Here is a 23238-nt window from a genome sequence, read left to right as displayed (position 1 = left end):
ATTTGAATTGTTTAAAAATTTTTCCAAATATTCTGCCGTCTGAGAGAATAGGGCTCTATGGAAACAAGGCATTCGAAAACAAACAGTGAACCAAGGTACAACATCAGATGGCAAAGTGCAAAAGTCCTCACAAACTGTACAGAAAATTTCAAAACCTTGCAGTCTGGAAGTACATACGTAGAAAGACAAGTCAGCCCCAAAACGTTCACTGTGGCTCTCGATGGTTCATCCTAAAGAGCCTGGGTGGGACTTGAGTCTCAACACTCCCTGTGGTAGGGAAGGTCCAAAATTGCAGCCGAGTTGGCAGTGCTGATGCCAGTGACTTATTAAGCCAAGATAAAGTAAGAATATTTCATAAAGCAGCTGTGTAGGACACTTGGATCCTCTAACGTTGGTCTCCTGGCTGGGGATGCTCCTCCAGTGATGGGCAGCGGGCAGGACCAAAAGAGTCCTATGCCAGGTTGGGTGACGAAATAACTGAGGGTCTTCCTCTTCCATGGTTCCATGGAATGAAACAGGTTAGATAACCAGGTTATTATAACTGACATACTTCTTTTTTGCAGCAGGGCCTGAAAGAAAAATGTAAAAGGGTCAGTTGTAGCAATGACCTTGTTTGCAAAGGTAGAAACAGATTTAGATCCAGAAGGACCTGGGTGCAAAGTCAAGAAGGAACAATGCACCACTAAGGAACACACAAATCACTTTGGATTCCTATGACTCTTTCTAAGGTTTTGTCTACTAAAATCTGCAGTGTCCAGCAATTCTCAAACCATCTGTGTTCTTTATTCTGAGATGTCTCCAACCTCCCTCTTTATGGTTTATAATGGTTAGTAAATTAATAGTGGATGCCATGCTTTCTAATTAGCCAACCTTAAGCTTAAAGAGCCTACCCATGTTGCAGTATATTTTGTTGTGTAATCTTCTCCCAGACCTTCTCATAAAAAATGGTTTTTGCTTGGGAAAGGTCTGTCCTCGGTCACTGGAATGAATGTTGGTTGACTAAAGATTAGGTCAACCAGACTGTCTTGTTCAGTTAGGAGTCACACAATCAAATTACTGTTGACTGATTTTCATAGAGTTTGCATCAGTAAGTTGTAAATGTAATTTGTGGAACATTTCCATCAAAATCTGAGGCTCACTTTAATCTCAACATGGATGCATTACATTGTTTTCCTTAAATGTGGGATAAATTACTTATTTGGCACAGTAATACTATGACCCAACTCTATTCATTCATTCATTCATTCATTCATTCATTCAGGAGATACACATCAGTTGCCTACCATATGCCAGACCCTTTCCTGTTCTTGGGCTGGAAACAAAGACACCGAGATCCCAACGTATGACTCTGATTTATACTCTAGTTCTCAATACCAAGTAATATAATTGCTGTTGTGTGACATGTTCTTTATTTATTAAATGGTAGAAGTTTTACATCAGCTTCTGTTGGACACAAATTAACTGTCAGGGAGCATTTACTGATGGCTTATTTTACTTAACGTTTTTTATTCTAAATAGTATTATTCATTTAATACAAACAAGTAACAAGAGTCTTAAAAAATTCTTAAGTAGGGATTCATATAGGGATTTAGAAGAATGGAGAAGCCACAATAACACACTGAGAGAGAGTTTGGATCTGAACTTTGAGTAAGTAAAGCAGCCAGTATTTTACTGATATATACATGCATGTGTACACTATACAAAAAGACAGATTTTCTGGATTAAAAATTTAGACTCTGGTTCTGACAAATTCTGATTTGAAGACTCAGACTCCTTTATGAAATCACATTGCATTTATTAACAGGAAATTATAGGAAAATGAATTCTATGAAATGGAGAGTCTTCTGGAAAATATGGTCATGAAACAGGTCAAGATGCCGCATCCTCGATAAATGCATGGTATCAGCAATGCCCCCAGTATTCTAAGAAGGTTCCCATTGTTGTTACAACCTTTACTGTCTTCTTTTATATGCTCAATTTGAGTATAAAGAGAATAGCTTTCTAAAAATGTTTTCTTGGGGTGCCTGGGTGGCTCAGTCGGTTAAGCGTATGACTTTAGCACAAGTCATGATCTCGTGGTGTGTGAATTTGAGCCCCGCGTCAGGCTCTATGCTGATGGTTCGGAGCCTGGAGCCTGCTTAGGATTCTGTGTCTCCCTCTTTTCTCTGCTCCTCCCCTGCTTATGCTCTGTGTCTCTCTGTCTCAAAAATAAATAAACATTAAAAATTTTTTTTAATATTTTCTTTACTCTGAAGCCTATTTACAGGGTCATAGCTAGAAAGAAAACTTGGAGCAGATAGGTGCAAGAAACAACCACAACCTACCTCATCACATGCCAATATGCTAACTATCCTCAGGACAAAGTGGGGGGAAATCAAAGGAAAAACTCAGAGGCTTAAAATGACCTAAATACGTGAGACTACCTCTATTGTGTGATTATTGTGTGACTGTTTTCCCTATAAGCATAACTGTCTAGTGAAAAAAGCAAAACACAATTGAAATTCCTCAAACAGGTTTTTTTAAAATACCAATTTCTCCAGAAGAGTCTTCAGCAAAAGAATAAGTTAGAATATGTTGCCCTTACATTGCACAGCTGAGTATTGGTTTGCATTAAACTATCATCACGATGCGGTAAAAATTTTGAAGTGATAATAACAATGGTGGAAATTTACTGATGCTTGTCATGGATTATCTTCTTGTGTTTGCAAGCCTTGAGATGAGTGCTTTCATGATTGCCACCTTACATAGGAGAGGTCTGAGGCTCAGAGGGACCAGCATTCCAAACGAAGGCTGATGTTTGAATCTATAGTTTGCTCTCTATACCATAGTTGGAAGACCATGCTTCATTTGGACTCACCTGCCCCAGGTTCTGATTTAGCTCTATCACTTACTTACTTGAGGTGTGACTTAGACCGGTGCAATGACACTGAACTTCTCTGAGCCTTTGTAAAATAGGTAGGATAATTGTCACCCTGTGGTCTGTTAATGGCATCAATGTATGAAATACTCCATTTTCTCATCTGGTAACATAATGCATGACAGTATTTTTATTTATTTTTATTTTTTATATAAAAACTTTATTGTTTTAACGTTTATTTGTTTTTGAGAGAAAGAGAGTGAATGGGAGAGGGTCAGAGAAAGAGGGACACATAGCATTTGAAGCAGGCTCTAGGCTCTGAGCTGTCAGTACACAGTCCAACGTGGGGCTCGAACTCACAAGTGGTGAGATCATGACCTGAGCTGAAGTTGGACACCCAACCGACTGGGCCACCCAGGAGCCCCCCAAAATTTGTTTTTAATGTTTATTTTTTGTGTGTGAATGAGAGGGCAGGAGTGAGGGACACAGAGCATGAGTAGGAGAGGGGCGGAGAGAGAGGGAGGCACAGAATGTAAAGCAGGCTCCAGACTCTGAGCTGTCAGCACAGAACCCGACCTGGGGCTCGAACTCGTGGACCACAAGATCATGACATGAGCCAAAGTTCGCCGCTTAGCCGACTGAGCCACCCAGGTGCCCCCATAAAGTTATTTTTAAATTGCAACATTTTATACAAATGATTAGCCTCAGTTCATGCTTTCTTTGCAGAATAGCTGGAGAACATTGCAACTAATGGTGATGGAGTTGTGCAGGTCCTAGAATGGCAATTTACATGCATTTCAAAGCAGTGTCCAATGTATTATTATGTTTATTTTTAAAATGTTCTAGCCTTGTGAGTAAATAAGATAAGTGCCTGTGGTGTCTGATAATTCTATTTATTTGAATAGCAATGTAGTTTATGGCCTAGAAAAAATAATTGCTTACTTGTGCAGTGAAATACTTACTAAGGAAATAAACTTTTAAAATTTTAAAACAGAATTGTTTTTTTGTAAAGTTACAAGTTTTAAGGACCATTAGGAACATACGGCATGGTTCCTCTCAAATTTTTTAAAGTTACCTACATCAGTAGTTTTCAAAGCAAGCTCTCTTAAAGAGTTTATATTTACTATGAGGCAGTGTTGTGGACACAGGCTTTTGCAATGAAGTGCTTTGTTCCTTAAAAAAACATTAGACATTCCAACTTACTCTTGGTGTATTATCAAAATCACACACAATTTGACATTAACTTGAGTGAACTGCTTTTTTCCTTGAGTTTCTCCCAAGCCTGTTGGTCTCACAAAATACTTAATTTCTCAGGTGTGTTCCATGGAACACTTAATACCCCAACTATAGGAAGTGAAGAAAAAAAAGGAAAAAATGGAAAGGAAAAAGAGTCTTGTGGATATTATACACAACAGTGAATTATGGGAAACATAAATAAATATAAAATTTTGAATGAATAAAATTAAATAGGTCTCTTTTCTCTCTTCCATATTTTTTAAATAATAAGGAATTGTATAGTTCATTAACAATATGCTATGTTTCTGTGAGCTGTTTTTAAAATTTAAATGTATATGTAGATATGTATACCTATCAGTGTCTATGAAGTGATTCACACAGCCACACAAATTGTAGGCAATAATATATCACAGCCTTGAAAATAACACATTAATGTATTAACATCTCTGCTTCACGTGCCTCTCCATCCACACATAGGAAATAAAAACACAATCAAAGCCTCCCCTCCTTCCCCTTCCCCTTTGCCAGGCTTCCCTCCTTGCCTCCCACCAATGCTATTATTCTGATGTTGGTGTGCCTCTGTCCCAGTGAGATTCATGCTGCTGCAGTCTGTGTAGCCGCCCATAAACTAGAGATAGTTTTGCTTTGTGTTTTTTAAATTGTTTAAAAAATACCATTCCATGCGTATCCATTTGCAACTTGTTTTTCATATAACATTGTTGTTTTAATATTAATTTATGTTGATTGGGTAATCAGAGTTACTATAGAGCTTCTTTTTTATTTTTTAATGTTTATTTTTGGGAGAGAGAAAAAGCATGAGTGGGGCAGGGGCAGAGAGAGGGAGACACAGAATCCAAAGCAGGTTCCAGGTGCTGAGCTGTCAGCACAGAGCCTGATGCAGGGCTCAAACCCATGAACCCCAAGATCATGACGTGAACTGAAATTGGACACTTAACCCACTGAGCCACCCAGGCACCCCATATAGTTTCTTTTATAAATATACCAAAGATTTCTGTAATTCATTTTTTATTTGGTGGACTCTACTTACTTTATAATTATTTTCAATAGCAAACAATGCTGGAATAAATGGTATCTGAAAACGAATACCATTTCTAAAGTTAAATTATAAAGCTATTAACAAGGAGATATTATTTGCAATATAGTTAACTGACAAAGGATTGTTACACAAAATTTTTAACATAGACAAATTAGTAATAAAAGACAAGCTAATTTTTAGAAAATGAATTGAAGATATGTAAAGGTGATTTGTGGATAAAAAAAACATAAAAAGGGCTCAACCTCATAAATTAGAAAAGTGGAAATTAATAGTAAGAAAGCGTTTCATCCCCAGCTATTACAAAATAAAAGGTGTATTTGCACTGATACCATTTGCTGGTGAGGTTGGGAAGAAATGGGGATTCTTAGACTACACTAGTAGGAATGGAAAGTGATAAAATTTCATGAGAGAACCATTTGGAAATACCTAGAAAAGATGATGGACTCAGCAACTTTATTTCTACATATATATCTGAGACACTTGTTCGTATGTGCACATAGACATGTGTGGGCCTTCCACACTGTTACTACAATTATGTGGTTTGTGATTCTCTAAGAAGGAATTCTCCTATAGGGGCTGGGTGTATAATACAAATGAGCAAAGTGGGTCATGTGTAAGATATTAAGGAATAGCATGGAATCTGATCCACTAGAAAACACATGCCCCATCTGAATAGCATAATCATTTATAGGATGTTACCTCACTTTAGTCAGATATTTCATTTTTTTAAGTTTATTTATTTTGAGAGAGTTCATAAGTGTGTGAGGGGGGGAGGAGCAGAGAGAGATAGGGAGAGAGAAAATCCTAAGCAGGCTCCACACTGTCAGCACGGAACCCAATATGGGGCTCAGTCCCAGGAACCATGAGATCATGACCTGAGCCAAAATCAAGTCAGATGCTTAACCCACTGAGCCACACAGGTGCCCCCAGATATTTCATTTCTAAAAGAGGAGCTGTACTTATGTGTTGTTAGGTAAAAATTCATTTTTTATTCTTTTGAAATTTCTTTTCAAAATTCATTTTTCATTTATTGAGTGCATATTTTGTATTAGGCTCTCTTCCAGGCATTAAAAATACCTGTTTTTTTAGTGCACAGTTCAAAATTATATTAAAACCTTTAGCAAGTCAACGGAAAGAGGTCAGGGGCCAGAGTAAGTCTCTGGGCAGCCACCTGTAACTCTATGATGTTATTTGCACTGTTTTCCAAATTTATTTGATTGTGTAGCGTTCTCCCCACTTTTTAGTGGATCCCTTGGTACTGTACAAGAATGTACTTTGGGAAGTATGTTTGGTTATTTCTTAAATTTTGGCCCTGCCTACTACATTTGTCCTTTGTAAAGCCCACCAAACTGGAATACTGGTTTATTGCCTGATGGAACTTGGTTCAAACTGACTTTTCTATGAACCCATCCTAAGCCATATCTGTGTCTCTCCTTTCTTCCAGCCATTGCTTACCTGCCAATCATAATTCACGGTTGTTGTTTAGTTAAAAATACTTTAAGTGGGAGAGATTCTTCATATTAGAGTTTATGTTTACTAAAACAAAAGGAAATACTCCTAGTAATTGGTTCTGTGGTCACTGGACTGCTTCCTGCCTGTTTGTTTCATCAAGTAAATGGCCTTCGCCCACCACTTACTGGCAGATGAGTTGATGTTACCTTCAATTGTTAATTTGCACTCAGAATTTCAAAACTAGTAAACTTCCTATATTGTATTAAAAAATAATTTTCTAATGATTTTTCCTAAATCTTTTTTTTAAATTGACTATCATCCAAGAGTAGTAAATTACACCCCCTAAAAACATGCAAAACCCAAGAATGGGGAATATGAGTATAAAAAATGAGGTATTCACAGTTGTGTAATTTGAACTCTGATCTAAGAAAAGCTGAGACTTTTCTCTATCTTTTCTTCCCCACCTCTAGCTGTGTTGCAACAACTTACCAGCAGAATTGTTGAAGTATTTGTCTTTATGTTAGGTAGCTGGACATCTTGACACAAAGAGCTTAGCAGGGGTGAAAATACAATCAGCTAAATACATCAGGATTCCAAATCACCAGTAATTCTAATCTAGTCACCAAAGATCCAGAATCTAAATGTCTGTCCATATATCCAACCGCCCATCTAACAAAATATTATTTAGCACCGATTAAATACCAGTAACTTTACTACATGCTAATTATGCAAAAACAGGCTTGGAAGTTTGCAAGCGGTTTGGTTCCCTTCTCATTCATTGTATATTTGAATTATTTGACAACATTTAGAGAGGGCTGCCATGTACCATCAGCAAGGGCTTGGCATTTCCTTTATTTTTTTTAATTTTTAAAAAAATTTTCCCCTATGTAGCATGATCAGGATGAGGCAGGAGATGTTAGGTCAGACTCACATTGAGAGGAGTCCCCAAAGCAAATTGGTATCTTTACCAGAGTTGAATGAGGGAGACCATTCAATGGATGATGGGGCATCGAAGCTGCTGGGACCAGTCTACCATGTTTGCAGACAATAAATAGTAATCCAGTTCAAGGGAAATAGAGAAGCAGCATCCTAGAAATCCTTGAGAAAAAATGTGCTAAGTGCTTTCCCCATTTTTCACCAGGGACAAAGAAAGGAGTCAGGTGTAGTCCATTTTGTTAATAGATTTTATAGTTGGGGAAATGATTACAATGCTTGTGGTAAGTGCTTAAAGATATTTGACAAGGGCTAATTAACTCTGCCTTGGATGGAGGTATATTGTACAAAGCCTGAGAAGGCTTCTCAGTGAAATGGGCATTTGATCTGGATGATGAATGTGAAAACATAGGAAGGACGCAGGTGATATAAAAGTACATACTGTATTCTCATTAAAGTGCATGGGGAAGGGAATCAGAAAGTTCTGGAACTGAAGGATGAAGGGGTAGGAGGGTCCAGATAATTACTTCAGTAAATATGCATTATGCCATATTAAATTCAAGCTACAGGAAATAGTGATGAACAAGACACAATCCTTATGGTTATCTAGCTTCCTAAAGGAGTCTCTTGTCAAAGGCCTTGAATGCCAAGTAAGGCGATGGTGTTTAGGAGGCCATGGGGAACTGTCAGTGCTTTTAAAGCATAATCTTCAACTTGAGTTTCCTCCCTACAATGCTAATTACCTGTCTCCTAATCTGGTTACCTCCTGCTCCTTGTTCTCCTTAAAGTTTCTCAAAGTGACTCAATTCAGGGAGCCTTTCCTGACCTCCTCCAGACAAGCTAGGTGCCCCTGCTCTACTCTTTCATGGCCCCTATATTTCTCCTTTGCCATATTGCACACAGCCAGGGTGCATTGCATTTTGCTCTTGTGTGTCTCACACATTAGCAGTGGAGATGTAAGAATGGAAGAATCCCTGGATTTTCCTAGTGCTTAGTAAGTGCGTAATACAAAGTGCTCAGTACTTACTGAATGAATCACTATAGAAGAGCTTCTGCTCTCTGAAGTCATTGTCAGCTCTTGGAGGGTCTTAGTAGAGAAAGAGATTCTCCCCTCCCCCCGACTCCCCAAATACATGGGAACTTCGGGGGCTTTGCCAACCTCTTTTTTTCCCTCAGTATCCAACTTGATGCTATTGTATACAAAGCTAACAACTGCTGTAACTTCTCAGATTTCATTTGTAAGTTTTAAATCACAACATTCTTTTTTTCCCCTTTTAGCATCCAGAGAGGCCTAAAACAGCCTAGCTAAAATTGAGAAATCAATTTTCAATTCTGCCATGAAAATAGTCAATGAACATTCTAGTGTTTCTTTAAAAAATCTAATTTGTTTTTTAAGATGTAAAGCATCAAGAAGAGGTTTACGTGGTTCTTAGATGTATTTGAAGCAAATAGACTAAGTCTCTGTTTGGAAACATCTTTAAGCATGGCCAAGTTAAAATCCGTCTGGGTAGTTTGATTGAGGCTGTATATGTTTTGCCTTAGGAAAAAATAAAAAGAATGGACTAAATTACTGCATTAAAGATTTCTACTTTTTCTTATGCACTCTGCCTGGGCACTGAAAGCTTTTGTGTATTTTGCAATTTCAATATATTATGGATGCAAGCATTCTGGAGCATATTATGGGTTCATTCCAATGGTGCATCCAAGACTGAAGCTGTGCCTGAAAGCTTGTCTTAAGGATAATGTTATGAATAAGGCAGTAGTGACAAAATAGTAGCAGAGTAATACTTAGTGTTCCTGGATGAAAAGCTCTTGATAAATCCAGGCCTTGCTGTTTGGGGGTAGGAGATTCATAGTCCATTCATTCATTTCTTTTTTCTTTGTTCCACTAATACTAAGAACTTAAAGTGTGCTAATAGTAGCTTGTTTAAAAACCAGTGGCACAAAGATAGGGGGAAATATTCTCTAACTTTGAACAATGCCTGGTTCAGTGTGATTCAACACATATTTATTGAACACCTACTTTGTGTCAAACATTATTACAGACAGGGAAATGTGGCCATGTTAGCATTCAGTACAGCCTCTGACTGTATGGAGCTTACATCATTTTGGGGAGAGAAAGATTCAGCTGTTTCTCATTTTCTGTTGTTATCTTCTATAAAGTTGCAATAAACACTGAATTGGTGAATTCTGAACCATTGCTCCTGGGGGAAATGCAGGGTTAGGTTCCTATGAGCCTCTGGCCACAGCATTTTATCAACCAATCAAGATATAACCTTAATTTATGTTTTTGTTTTTTCTGTTTGAAGACACCTTATATAATATATATTATTGATTGGTTACCATTGAACTCATGACTAACAGCATTATAACTCATAGTTGAGCAAAGTTTGAATAATACATGCATCCTGAACTCAAGAGCACTACACAACACTTCAGCACTATGTTTGGGGGATATTTTAAATGGTGAATCACAGAAACACAAAAATACAAAACTTGGGTATTAAGCAGACTACAGAAGGCACCTTTAGAACTGAAACAAGGCAGAAGATCACCTTGTTCAGCCTCAGCTGAGAATGTGTGCAGTGACTCAATAATTTCCCTATTCTGCATGTATCTGCAAATGACTGTAACAGTGCAGCAAGTAATGGTTTTGGAGTTACAAATCACTTTCAGAAAGTGGGGGAGTCTGTAAATATAGAACCTGTGAATAATAAGGATGAACTCTATGCTGATGTCAGGCAATCCTAAACACCATGAAAGAAGTTGACTAAGGGGCTAGACCTAGATTAGGCTGAGGTTGCTGTCCTAAGAAGGGTTACAGTTAAGGTTCAGCAAGGCTGACATTTGAGCAGAGATTTGAAGGAGATGAGAGAGAAACTATGAAAATTCTTGAATCATAGAGTGAACAGCAGGTGCAAAGCCCTGAGGTTGGTATTAGAAAGGCCAGGAAGGCTGGAATTAAAGAGAGTGAGCAGAAATGGGGGTACACATGAAGAATTCCAACATGGCAGAAGGTGCCATCATAAACTTGTGCAAGGAGGAAGGGGTGAAAAATACTGCTTGAGAAACTCAAGGAAGGTATCAAGGTGGAGGGAATATGGAAGTGTGTCTTGAACAGTAAATTGTGGACATGTCTTGGGCAGGGACACAGAAGTCATGGGCACATGTATTTAAGAACATTCCATGTGGAGGACATGACATTGGCAAAGGCCTGTTCTGTGAAAAGGCTGAGGGTTTGGAGAGAAAGGCAAAAAGTGTGGAGAGTTGAAAGAGGACAGGGTTCGTGCAAAGAAGAAAGAATGCTGGAAAGATGATTGGGGAGATTAATCTCAGATTGGCAATGATGTTTTACGTTACATATAGGGTAATATATGGATATGAAGCTGAACTGTGAGAAGTTCACCAATATTTGAATAAAGGAGAGAATGTTAAAAAAGTAACCTGAAGGATGGATTGAGAATGGGAAAGAGGTGGGTGGTAGTTACAAGCTAAGACATCAGCTAGCAGTTGATGGTGTGATTAGAACTGTGTGTGGTAAGTGAAATTCCAAGACAATACTACAGTGGGATTCTAAATGAGAAAGCATCTCATTGTGCCAGTAACACCCTAACTAACACCTTGTTCTCTTGGGCAGGAAAACATGGGAAAGTGCCTTCGGGGCTATCGTCATGGGTAGCATCCTTGAGGCCAGAGCTACCCTGTTTGTTTGTTTGACTGATTTTTAATTTATGAGGGGGTATATGTGACGTGACAATAAAGTGGTGTTAAGTTCAGTTAGGTTTACTTTTAATGTGACTATAGATCTCAGAGAACTCAGAGGGCTCAAGGAGAGGAAACTAAACAGGACTACTGGTCAAGGCAAAGAAAAGAGATGAAGGAAACCTTAACTTTCCTTCTTAGAATCCAATTCATCTTATGCTGGTAGGCCAAAGACAGAGCCTGAGAATGAAAGCTCTGTCTAGGAGTAAAGATTTAGTATCCTATGGGCTGCATATTTTGGGATACTGGCTTTGCAAGATAGAAGGATTGGAATCTGCTACAGATCCCAGAAGTCAGCCATAACTTCAGTTTAAAGCAAATAAAAAAACAAATGTTTCCTAAGTGTTAAATACTGGTTGCTGGGGATACAGATGTAGTAAGTCATTTCCCCATCCTGAAGGAAGGTCTCAGTCTAATAGACCAGACTCCCTTGTGGCTAAACTGAGCACTGAGTGCAAAGCTTGAGTATATAACAGTCAACTTTCATACATTGGCTTCTACAGTGTATGAAACTGACCAGCTCATACTAAGAACTAAACCTGTTGTCAATTTTAACATCAGAACTTTGATGATGAAAATTCGTTTTTTATTGTTATTAATTTTGTAACTTAATTTGTTGATTTATTTAACAAAGTTTTTATGAGCAAAGACATTAACATTAAAAAACAGTGAATTTCAAGGTGCTTTATTTTTATTTTTTTTGTGTAAGATAAATAACAAACTTAAAAGTAAAACAGTAAATCCTATGAGTTAGTAGTAGAAAAGTAATATGTATTTGGACAAAAAATATGTATTAAGAATGTTCAAAAGAGGGACACCTGGGTGGCTCAGTTGGTTGAGCATCTGATGCTTGATTTTGGCTCAGGTCACAATCTCATGGTTCGTGGGATTGAGTCCCACGTTGGGCTCTGTGCTGACAGTGCAGAGCCTGCTTGGGATTGTCTCTCTCTCCCTCTCTGCTCCTCCCCTGCTCATGCCCGCTCTCTCTCTCTCTCTCTCTCTCAAAATGAATAAATAAACATTATCCAAAAAAAAGTAACTATTTTAACATAATAAAGGTCATACATGAAAAAACCAACAGCTAATATCCTATTCTGTGATGAAACACAGAAAAATTTTCCTCTAAGATCAGGAAGAAAGGGACGCCCTCTTTTACCGCTTCTACTAAACACCATTTTGGAAATTCTGGCCAGAGCAGTTAGGCAAGAAAAATGTGTGCATTGGAGCTCCTGGGTGGCTCAGTCATTTAAGCGACCAACTTTTGGTTTCAGCTCAGGTCATGATCTCATGGTTCATGAGATCAAACCCTGCATCAGGCTCCATGCTGATAGCTGAGAAGCCTGCTTGGAATTCTCACCCTTTCCCTCTCTCTCTGCTCCTACCTGCTCATGCTTTCTCTGTTTCTGTTTGTCTGTCTGTCTCTCTTTCAAAGTAAATAAATAAACAAACTTAAAAAAAAAGAGTGTTAAAAGAAAATAAAAATGAGTAAGGTATAAGCATAAAGATACTCATGAAGAGGTACAATATTTGTAATTTTGAAGAATCTAAATCACTAGCACTAGACAGGGGTTAAATTAATTCTAAAGCATTCTTTAATGGGACATTTAAATCTATCAAAGGTAAGGGCTATTAAGATGATGGAGGAACTTGGGAAATGTTTATGCCATAGCATTAATAATGTTTAGTACAAAGAACAGGTTACAAAATTGTAAGTACTCTATAATTAAACCTGTGTACTGGAAAGACTGAAAGCAATTGACCAAATTATTAAAAGCTAAAAGAAAGTTGGTGGACTTTTCAAATATGCCAATATCGTAATGGACACAAATAAGATGTGGGACTGTTTGAGATTAGGAGTCTAGGGAGACGGAACCACTAAATGCACTTCCTGATCCTTGACTGACCATGGATTAAGAGCAAACAAAACCCCAAAATATTGGCTGTACTGGGGAAAGTGGGAACATGTGAATTTTGACTTAATACTAAGTAGTAACATTGTATCAATATTAAAGTTATTGGGCATGAGATGGTATTAGGATTATGTAGGGCAGAGTCCTCACACTATCAGTTGAGGGAAAAGACCAGAGATTTTGTATTCAGATAAAGCATGGATGGAACAGACCCCCTACCCACACCATGCTTGAGTACAGATAGTGGCTTCTATCAGAGGGGCTACACTGGAAATTGGTTATGGCTGAAGGCTGCGATTAGCAAACTAGATTCTACAACTCTGGGCTCCCATAACCAATCCAAACAACACAGCCTGTGCTCAACCATATCAGGCACCTAATGGTTCCATATTTTCCACCTTAGTGTTTTCTCTAGAAGTGTTTTTATTCTCTACTTTTGTCTTACATGTCGCCCATCTGTTGCTTTGAGGAGGGTGGATGCATAATGGTCCTTCAATGCATAGATTAGGCTCATGGAGTTTAAGATGATTTAACAGTCCTGAGGGATATCTATCAAATTCCTAATTTAAATTGATGGTTTACAGTCTCTGCCTAAACATACTCTCTTTGCCATTCTAATGCCTAATAGACCCGTCTACATGGCCTGTTCCTCTTTGTATTCAAGGTCAGAACGCTTGTGATGTAACTTGAGGGATCTAACAGGAGACTGGAATTCTCAGCCCTGGAATTCAGCATGGTCTTGTGGGAATGAGCACTTAGCTGGATTAAAGGCATTGCGTTTGGAGAGACTAGACAGAGGAAGCAGAAGAGGGCCTTCTATACGAAAATATAAGGAGACTCTGAAGATGAGAGACAACAGACTTGGTGTGAAATGATAATAGAAAATTACTATGAACTTGGTTAGACAGGTTAATGTTATGATGGTAATATTGGAGAATGCCTGAATTCTGTGATGAGCTAAAATATATTGGAGTAAAGAATTGTGATGTCTTTAGTTAACTTCAAAATGGTTCAAAGTGGGGTGCCTGGGTGGCTCAGTGGGTTAAGCAGCTGACTTTTTCTTAGGTCATGATCTCATGGTTCATGAATTCAAGCCCCACATCAGGCTCTGTGCCGACAGCTCAGAGTCTGGAGCCTGCTTCAGATTCTGTATCTTCCTCTCTCTCTGCCCCTTCCCTGCTCGCCCTCTGTCTGTCTGTCTCTCTGTCTCTCAAACTAACTAACAAAATAAGTAAACATAAAATGGTTCAAGGCAAAAATATATAGATACAGATGAAGCAAATAGGGACAAATGTTAGTTGTTCAGCCTTGGTGGTGGATTATGCCACTATTTCTACTTTTCTGGATGTTTGAGAAGTTTTATGATAAAATGCTTAAGACCCCTCATCTCTAAAGCAAAATTTATGCTTCACAACTTTGCTTGGACCTAGCCCTACCTTTGTCTCATAACATTTGCCACCAGGAAGCAGTACCCGCAAGGCAGTTTTGTAGCTCCAAGAAGAGATGAAAGTAAATTTCAATCACTTCTGTGGCCCAGTGTAGAAGCCTGATGATCCTAATGCAAGAGTGATTTTCAAAATAGTCATCAGAGTAAAAGGCAGGGCAGTGGAAAAGATGGCTAGATAGACACACAAGGACAGACACCACTCACTCAGCTGTTATGACCTTGGGCAAGTTACTTTATCCCTCTGTGCCTCTGTTTCCTCATCTAAAAAGTGGGCATAACAATAGTGTCAATTGTGTTATGAGGATTAAGAGTGTTAATGCATGTAAGACACTTAGAATGGGATTTAGTATGGCTTTACTCAATATATTCAGTCTTTTCTCTATGCACTTGCAGAATCTGTCACACACACACACACACACACATACACACACACACACACAACACTGACTTACTGTGCATTGCCTTTCCCTTGAAAGAAAGGGATCCTTGTGCAACAGAAGGTTAGGCTGTCTATAAAATGAAACTAAATTAGTTGTTTGGTTTATGGATACTCTTAGGGTGGCAACAACTTTCCTTGAGGAGGTTTAAGGAATTGTCAGAGCACCTGGTGCATTTCATCCATTCATTGAAAAAGGAATCTGTCAAGTCACTGCCAACATATTTCCATTTCTAAGTAGCTACACTGCCATCATTAGCCATGGCTTTATCTCTGCAAAAAATGTGATACTGAACTCTTGTACTTTGAGAGACTGTGTTAGTCAACTGGAGTCAAAGGGAGAGGCAGGAGTTTGGCAGGTTCTATTATGGCAAAAATGACAGTTTCTTATTATATGGACAGACTTGTACACATAATCAATGGCTGTTGATACTGATTCATACAATTTATGTCATCTTTGTGCAATACTGGAACTGGCCCTCATTGATTCTAGGAACCTTTACTGTAGTACTGTTATGTTACTTGTAAAATCAATTATTAGACATTGTAAATGTGCGTTTACTTATGTATTGCTTTTATCTATTTTGATTTAGTAATTGGGTATGTACTGATGAGCACCATACGGATGTCAGTCAGATGAGCTGGAGTGAGTTATCCTCTATTTATCTGCTCCTCAACTTTGCTGGAATTGAGCTGGGTCTGCACTGATAAAGCAAATTGAAGACTGGGGCAACTATGAAGCTGATTCTATCAAACAGACTGAGACTGAAGTGATCTGTGTGTCTCTGATGTCTGAGTATATATATCTACACTGGGTCCATATAACCTAGGTGGGTGAGCAAACAGACTTAGCAGTGACCAAAGTTCCATGTTTTCCAAGGAGTATTTATGTACCCCATACCCAAAGCTACCTGTTTGCTCTCAGAGGGTAGTCTGACTTATACAACTTGATTGCAAATTGTGTAGGGTGAGTCCTTAATCTCAGCAAATATTGCCGACATAATGGGACATTAGAAAAAAATTCTCTTGATAGTCCTGCTTTCCCTGAGGTTAAGAAACAGGGATCCTGGATGAGGCATCAAAGAGTGCAGACCCTTGTGCTCTGAATGTAGTAGTGTTTGTTGGACACTTAAAATATTCTAGGAACTCTGCTGAGCAGGTGGCATTTTACAAACCCTTCCAATACTTCCAGCCTTGTGAGGCAGATACCAGTATCATCCCTACTTTACTAAAGGACATCTGAGGCTTAGAGAGATTACCAACCACATCCAGTGTCGTATCAGATACCTCTACCTTTTTCAAATTATGGGTTTTGATAAAGCAAGAAAGGAGTAAGAGAGGTGGGGCTAATGTCAGTGGCCGCAGATAATTCTTATTCCACAAACAATTTTCAAGTATCTACTATGTACCAGACAGGGCTAGATAGTAAGCTCCAATAAGTCAGGACAGCATCTCTGGTGTCACTTCGTTTTATCTTGAGCACCTCGCCCCCTTGATTGCTTCCCCAGAATCCCATCCCCTAGTCCCCATGGATGTCCAGCTTGTTGTAAGAGGCAAGACGTCCTGTGAAGTGCTTAGGAAGTCTCAGTGACTGAATTGGCAGCATGGATGCTTAGGTTCCAGGAGGCTGAGAAGCACTCCTATAGACATTGATATGCCCTCACAACAAAGCCTGGCTGGTGATACTCCATTGTTCAGAATCACCTTCCTTCTCCCCAGAGGAACGAGTGCAGGGCAGATACTTTGAGAAAGAAATGCAGTGTGTGTTGAGACTTGGAGAGTAGATCTGAAATGGACAATGCAATATGCGATCTCAGTGCATTCTTTAAATTTGGAGAAAAGGCTGTGGCTGAAAGCAAAAAAAAAAAAAAAAAAAAATTAACAAATGTCCAGCCTTTGCCTTCCCCAAAAGAAGAGAGAGGTGTTGTCTCCTAAATCAGTGATGTGAGAAAAGATGTGAATTTATGGTTAAGGAGAGGCTTCTTGTGTCAGACTTCAGGGATTTAAATCCCAGCTTTGCTCTGTAAGCTGGGATCTTGGGTGAGATATTGCTAAGCCTCAGTTTACTTGCCTTTAAATTGTTTGCAATATCAGGATGGTGTTACTAGGGATGTTCGGAGGATCACACGTGATGACGTATGTGATGTGCACTCAATGCAGGACACCTAAGAAGATACTGTTATCATCACCTCCCCTCCCACCACCACCATCACCTCCATCTCTTTCACTGCTCAACCATGTTAATTACCATAACTGAAAACTAGTCATCTATACAAGACTGTGGATTTCAGAAGAATGGTCATATCTCGTGACCCCTGTTTGATAGGATGAACTCCTCTCATAGGATGTGATTTAAACACAAAACTGATAGGAGACTTGGAACTGCCAGTTTTGCTATTGTGTATTGCAGAGTATTCAACTCTGAACAGTCTTCAGTGCAATCCTTTAGGCCCTCAGGGAGGAGCTTTTTCAGTCTATGTATAGTGTATAAGGAGATTATGTTTTTGCAAAGAAAACATAGGTGTGTAGTTAGAAGGTAGATTTTTATATCACAGCAGAAAATACGAGTGGTTTCTAGATAGCAGAGTTTGGCTAAAGAAATACTTTAATTTTTGGCTAAAGAAATTTTTAAATATTTTAAATTTGATTTAAGTAAGGAAATTCTTAATATCAGGGCTGTCTTGAAAATCTTGGTTATTATGTTGCTACAGAGAACAGCACTCTTTTTTTCTGATGAGTACTTATAAACACTTACTATATCCTCAGATAGCTACAGTCTCCAGAGATGTGTCACCTCAAACGGCCATAGTGCTCACACCATTCCATCTACCACAACTACCTGTCTCATTGTGGAAGGAGGTAAAACAGTCAGTAAATTCTTACCTGGCCCCTAACAGGAACCATCGTCCATTCCAAGTTCTAGGGTTGTGATGGGTGTACAAACATGCAAGGTGTGCCCCTGGCCCTCAAAGAAAGTCCAACCCGGCAGAAAACCTAACCTAATGTACACAGCAAGGTTGCCAACGTTAGCAAAATCGTCACCAAAGTCTCTGCTGCTCTGAAGTCAGTCACTTGGCATCTTTCAGTTTTATACGACCTTCTGTCCAGGGAGTTGTTTTCTGGAACAGATGTTGATCCCACCCTCCCAGGTAGGAAGTCTGGATTGTTGGCTTGGCCAATGGTCCTTGCTCAGGTATCCACCTTAGGTCTCCTGTGTGGCTGGACATGTGGCTTTTTTCATTTCCATTCCGAGTCCTACTTCCTAGTATGATATTGGTGTGCTGCCTCAACTTCCAACTCCCTGGTGTCCAAGTTAATTATTTTCTCTCTTTGTTGACCACCTTTCATTAATGCCATCTTCTCATGTATGAGGTTTGGGATAATTCTTCTCTAGGCTTTTAAGGGTCGCCTTGTTCCAAGGACTTCTCATCTGTTACCTTCCACCCCCTTATGATGATCAGTGAGTTATGAAGGTTCTTTTGTCCATTGTAAGAAAAATGTGCAAAGGAAGGAAGTAGAGGATGAGCAGGTCTCAGGAGCTGTTAGATACTGCAGAGTGAGGGAATAATTTGAAATGGCTGATGAAAGAGAATTTACTTAATAATCATAATGGTTGACATTTATAGAGGGCTTCCCATACCAGAAATGGCACCCAGGCTTGTAGGCAGATCATTTGACCATTGATCTGAGGTGCTTTCATTCTCCCCATTTTGCAGATGGGAAAAGAGAGACACAGGTTAAGTATAACTCTGAAGACCTCTGAGCTAACAGACCCAGGTCATCCGACCTGAGAGCTCATATCTGACCCACCATGAACCTCTTCTTTATGTAGGAAACTTTGCCGTTGCTCATCTACTTCATTTAGAAAATGGAAATAGTGCAAGTCGGGAGAGTGGAAAAAATGAATGAGCAGGGTGTGACAACATGTAGTTCCATTCTGCTGGCATGCTCTAGCATACTCAGATGCTCCACTGAGGACTGATCAAATGTGGCAGTGGATTTTGAAAAGTGGAGAGCAGAGTTCCATCCATAGCGAGCATCTGGGGTCGCATTTGCTGTCATGAATACTCTTCTTTTTCCTCCCTGCCTCTGAAAAAGCTCATACCTGGAAACTGAATCTCATTTTTGTCAAGCACTGAAGCACCCCCTGCCCCTCCGTTGCTGATGGGCCATTGTACCTGGCAAGCTACAGGCTGCCAACAGGTGTCCAGAAACAAAGATGTATCAGTTTTCACTGGGACAGAAATTTGATTTATTTTGGGCCCTTGCACTTGAATCCAAATTTCCATTTAACTTGCTATAATTTCTGCTTTTGGACAATATATCCATTGCTTCTCTAAAGACCAAAATAGGTGACAGACTGAAACATACATGATAAGAAAATCCTATGGCTGAATGCCGACTCTTTTTGGTCTCTGAGGGAGAAAAAAAAAAATACACCAGTAGTTTCCAGACTTTCTGTAACTGCTTGTATAATTTTCCAGGCAACATGATTTCACCTTTCCAAACTGCAGTCAGTAAGAAGGCTGTGTTTTACCTCTGTCTACTGGCAAAGAAATTAGTTTGATTTTGATTTTTTTAAGATGAAATTTTAGATCATTTTCTATCCATTTTTCTGGATGGTTTCAAAATAAAAACTCAAATTGATCCATCTATAATTCATCCATTTTTATATGAGGGAGAAGAAACCAGGTCACCCAATCACCATTTTGAAGAGGAATGGAAGAGAATGATCCATTTTTAGGAAATTAAGACAATCCCGGGAATATGTCCAGCATTCTAGCCTTCTACACTTGCAAGTGTTTCTACAGTTAGTGCCAACGGTCAGAAAAACGAACCCAAGGCCATTTCAGAGCTCCCATCTGAGCAAAAAAAGATGAAATAATGCTCAGCATGCTTCACCAAGTAAACAGAGTGGAGTGATATATTTTTTGAAAATAAGAATTTCTACTGTAAGGAATGAAACAAAGAGAGGTTTATCAGGTAGCCCCAAGTCAACCAGAAAATTCAATAAACCTCGAACACCAGATTTCCCTTGCTCACTACTTAATCAGTGTTACTGGAATCAGTTTGAGTGAAACCACTTACTTTTTAACCAGCTGTTTTGGTATCCTGTAAATATAGCCCAAATATCAATTTCTCTAAGACAGCCAACCATAAAAATAAAGTCAATCAGCAGCATCATTCAATCCACAGGATTATGATATCCAAATGAACTATATTATGTATTCAAGTTAGAGCAGGGCCATTAATTTCATTCCATTTCTATGTTCTCTCTGGTACTCTGTGAGCAAACTCAGGCAATCACTGCTCTGTCCATGCCATATATTTCCTTTTTCATAAAAGCCTACAGATGTTTTCCACTTCTTAATATATGCCCTAGGCTTTGAGATGTTGATATGTAAAGTACTAAGCTTTGGTATCACTTTTGCTGGAAATGGAATTGGATAATGGTCAGTTTATACACCCTAATCTATATTCTGAAGACTATTATTTTCTCTGTAGGCCAAAGAAATGAAAATGAGGGCAATAAATGTATCCCAGCCTGTGGGTTAGGTGAACAACGAGTGTGGGGAAATGCTGGCAAAGAAACGGTCATTTTAGAATGTATCCTAAGGAGACAGCTTGTGTGCCATGAGGGGGATCCAAAGGTACATGAATTAAGTCCATCCCGTGTGTCTCTGAAATAAGAAAACATCCTTCACAGCATGTTAGAAACCTCTATATTGGCCAGTTCCATACCTTTGAACTAGACGTGGGTTTTCTCAGATGCTTCTGCGCGCGGGGCATGTGATGGGTTCCAGGCAAGGGGAGAGCCTGGTGGTCCAAGGGAGAATACTATCAGGGATCAGAGGGGAGGAAGCCCACTATGGAGAGGAACCTGATCTAGGGGAGGGCTACTGAGTTCCTGTAATCTCTTTGTAGGAGGAGATGGAAATGAACAAAGGAGGACAGGAGACATACTCTCACAAGGCAGTGTGAGATGAAAAAGGAAAAAGAGAAAAAAATGATTTTTTTCAAAGAAGTCTAAATTTGTGACCTTTAAGTTCTATCTTCTCTGTGTGTAGATAACAGGAGTGGAGTACAAGTGAGACTCTGGAGCCAGACTGTGGGAGTCTGAATCCTTGTTCTGCCACATGCTGTGTTACTTTGGGCAGGTTAATTAACCTCTCTGTGCTTTCAGTTTACTTAACTCTTCAATTAGAATAACAATATAACCTACTCACTCTATGCTTCTGAGGATTATGTCAGTAAAGATTTCAACAGGAAACATTTGAATGTTGGGATTGATATGCTGTTGGGTTTGATACTTTGTGAATGTATCCCTAGGGTCCTCTCCACCCCACCTCAATGTCCCCCACCTCCCAGTGAAGATTTTTACTAGTTCTGGACATTGCCCAGAGTCCCAAACCCAAGAGGTAGAGCTTCCAGAAGTTATTAGAAAGATCATCATGCTCTGGCAGGTCCTATTTTCTTCTTCCTAAGAGTCCAGAGACAGGAGCCCAGAGACCTCGTCCTCTGTCTTTGGCTTCTCTTACTCTTCCTTCATGTGGTCCAGAAAAACTGGACCATGGGCTCCTGCCAGGGAGAACAAAAGAGCAGTTCTACCACAGGCCTTAGAAAAAAATACCTCATTTTTTCTCATATCTAATATCTCATATTTCTACCTCAAATAGAGGTGTTTGCCTCACCTCTAGCTTTGGCAAAAGAAATATTCCGTGTGCTTTCATGTCAGTTCTAACATATGGGTTGGTGATAAAGACCCAGCTAAGAGTAAATAATAGTGTTTTCCTGCTGTTACGGTAAACTGTACAAACATATTTCCCTTAGGGACCTTGTAGGGAACCCAGATGATCATCTCTCTCACTAGCCATCACCTCATTTTAATTCTGACATAAAGAAAATACTTTCCCTGCTCTAGAAGATTTTATGGTCCGGCAGTGATCTTTCATTATTCCTATTTAATCATGGCCAACTAGCTCATTATCCCTACAGAGCAAATGCTATTTTCTTGTGACAGTCCCTAAAGTTGAATAGCACACAACACCATCTCTGAGTGCAAGTCGTACTGACATGGGATATGTGGTTTATCAGGCTCTGACAGCCTTAAGATGCCTCCTTGGAAATGGATATTGATCATATCTGATGTGCTGTAATCACTCAGCAGATACAGCTGCTTAACTACTTCAGTAAATTATATAATGGCTCTCCTTGTGACTCTCACACCTAAGGAACTATTTACTACCACACAGAGCAGATGGGTCATAAGTAACACAGCTGAAGCACTTAATCTATATTCAGAATTGCTTAGACACTCACAAAAAAATTTCAAAGGAAGGGTATGCAATATTTTGCTAATTCTCTTGGATAGAAATTTATTGTAATACACTGTTCCTTTTAGTCGCCAAGGAACTTTTTCTCAAGAAACAATCTTCTTATAAAAGTGTTTAGTTTTGCTAAGTGGTTTTTTTTTTTTTTTTTTTTTCCGAAAGCGATGTATGACTCAGAAAAATACAGGATCAAAACTGCAGGATGGACAACGAAACAAATAAAAAGCACACCCAGTGCTTAAAGGCACAGTCAGTAATAGATGGACGGTATGAGTTATGGTCAATGATAAAGATATGCCTCAGTGAGCTATCAGGATTTAAATACCGAATGCACGTGTTCTACTGATACAGTACTTAGGAAGTTCAGAATACTGTATTTGGGGAGGGGGAACATTTGACATTCATTTACTTACCATAAACTAGTTGTGATTAAAGCAAATTTCCTACCCACCCCCTATCCCTAGTGGAGTGGAGCATATTGGAAGTCACACTGCTTTTAATTCTTAGTTTATCTATGTTTGCGGTGGTGTTTATTTAAAAGTTTGACAACAGTGAGAGTATCAGCTTGATCAATAGAAGAAGTGTCCAGTCTCAGTGCAGTGGATGTGAAGATCTTTGAGCCTTGAGTAACCAGTTCAAACTTAAATATTGGCAGCTAGGGTTGCAAAATTCCCTGTTGGGTATTCAGTGGGAATCCCTTTAAAATCCAGAGAAGCAAAGGGTGAGAGAAATGGGTTGTTTTTCTCTGAAATGGAAAGGCATGTTTGTTGTCCTGGGAGAGCCTTGAATGCTGTTTTTGGCAAGGAGAAACCTAGGT

General features: G+C 39.2%; 1 protein-coding gene across 1 annotated transcript in view; it reads right to left on the bottom strand.

The window, feature by feature from the left end:
• Positions 1-248: 248 nt before the first annotated feature.
• GRM7 (glutamate metabotropic receptor 7) overlaps positions 249-23238 on the bottom strand; it is a 735854-nt gene continuing 712864 nt past the window's right edge. The window contains exon 12 of the mRNA XM_042930029.1: positions 249-569. Coding sequence (XP_042785963.1) covers positions 520-569 — 50 coding nt within the window. The 3' untranslated portion in view covers positions 249-519. The remainder of the gene's footprint in view (positions 570-23238) is intronic.

Source organism: Panthera leo, chromosome A2 (genome assembly GCF_018350215.1).
Source record: "Panthera leo isolate Ple1 chromosome A2, P.leo_Ple1_pat1.1, whole genome shotgun sequence".
Taxonomy (NCBI): domain Eukaryota; kingdom Metazoa; phylum Chordata; class Mammalia; order Carnivora; family Felidae; genus Panthera; species Panthera leo.
This window is presented reverse-complemented; position numbering and strand designations above follow the sequence as displayed.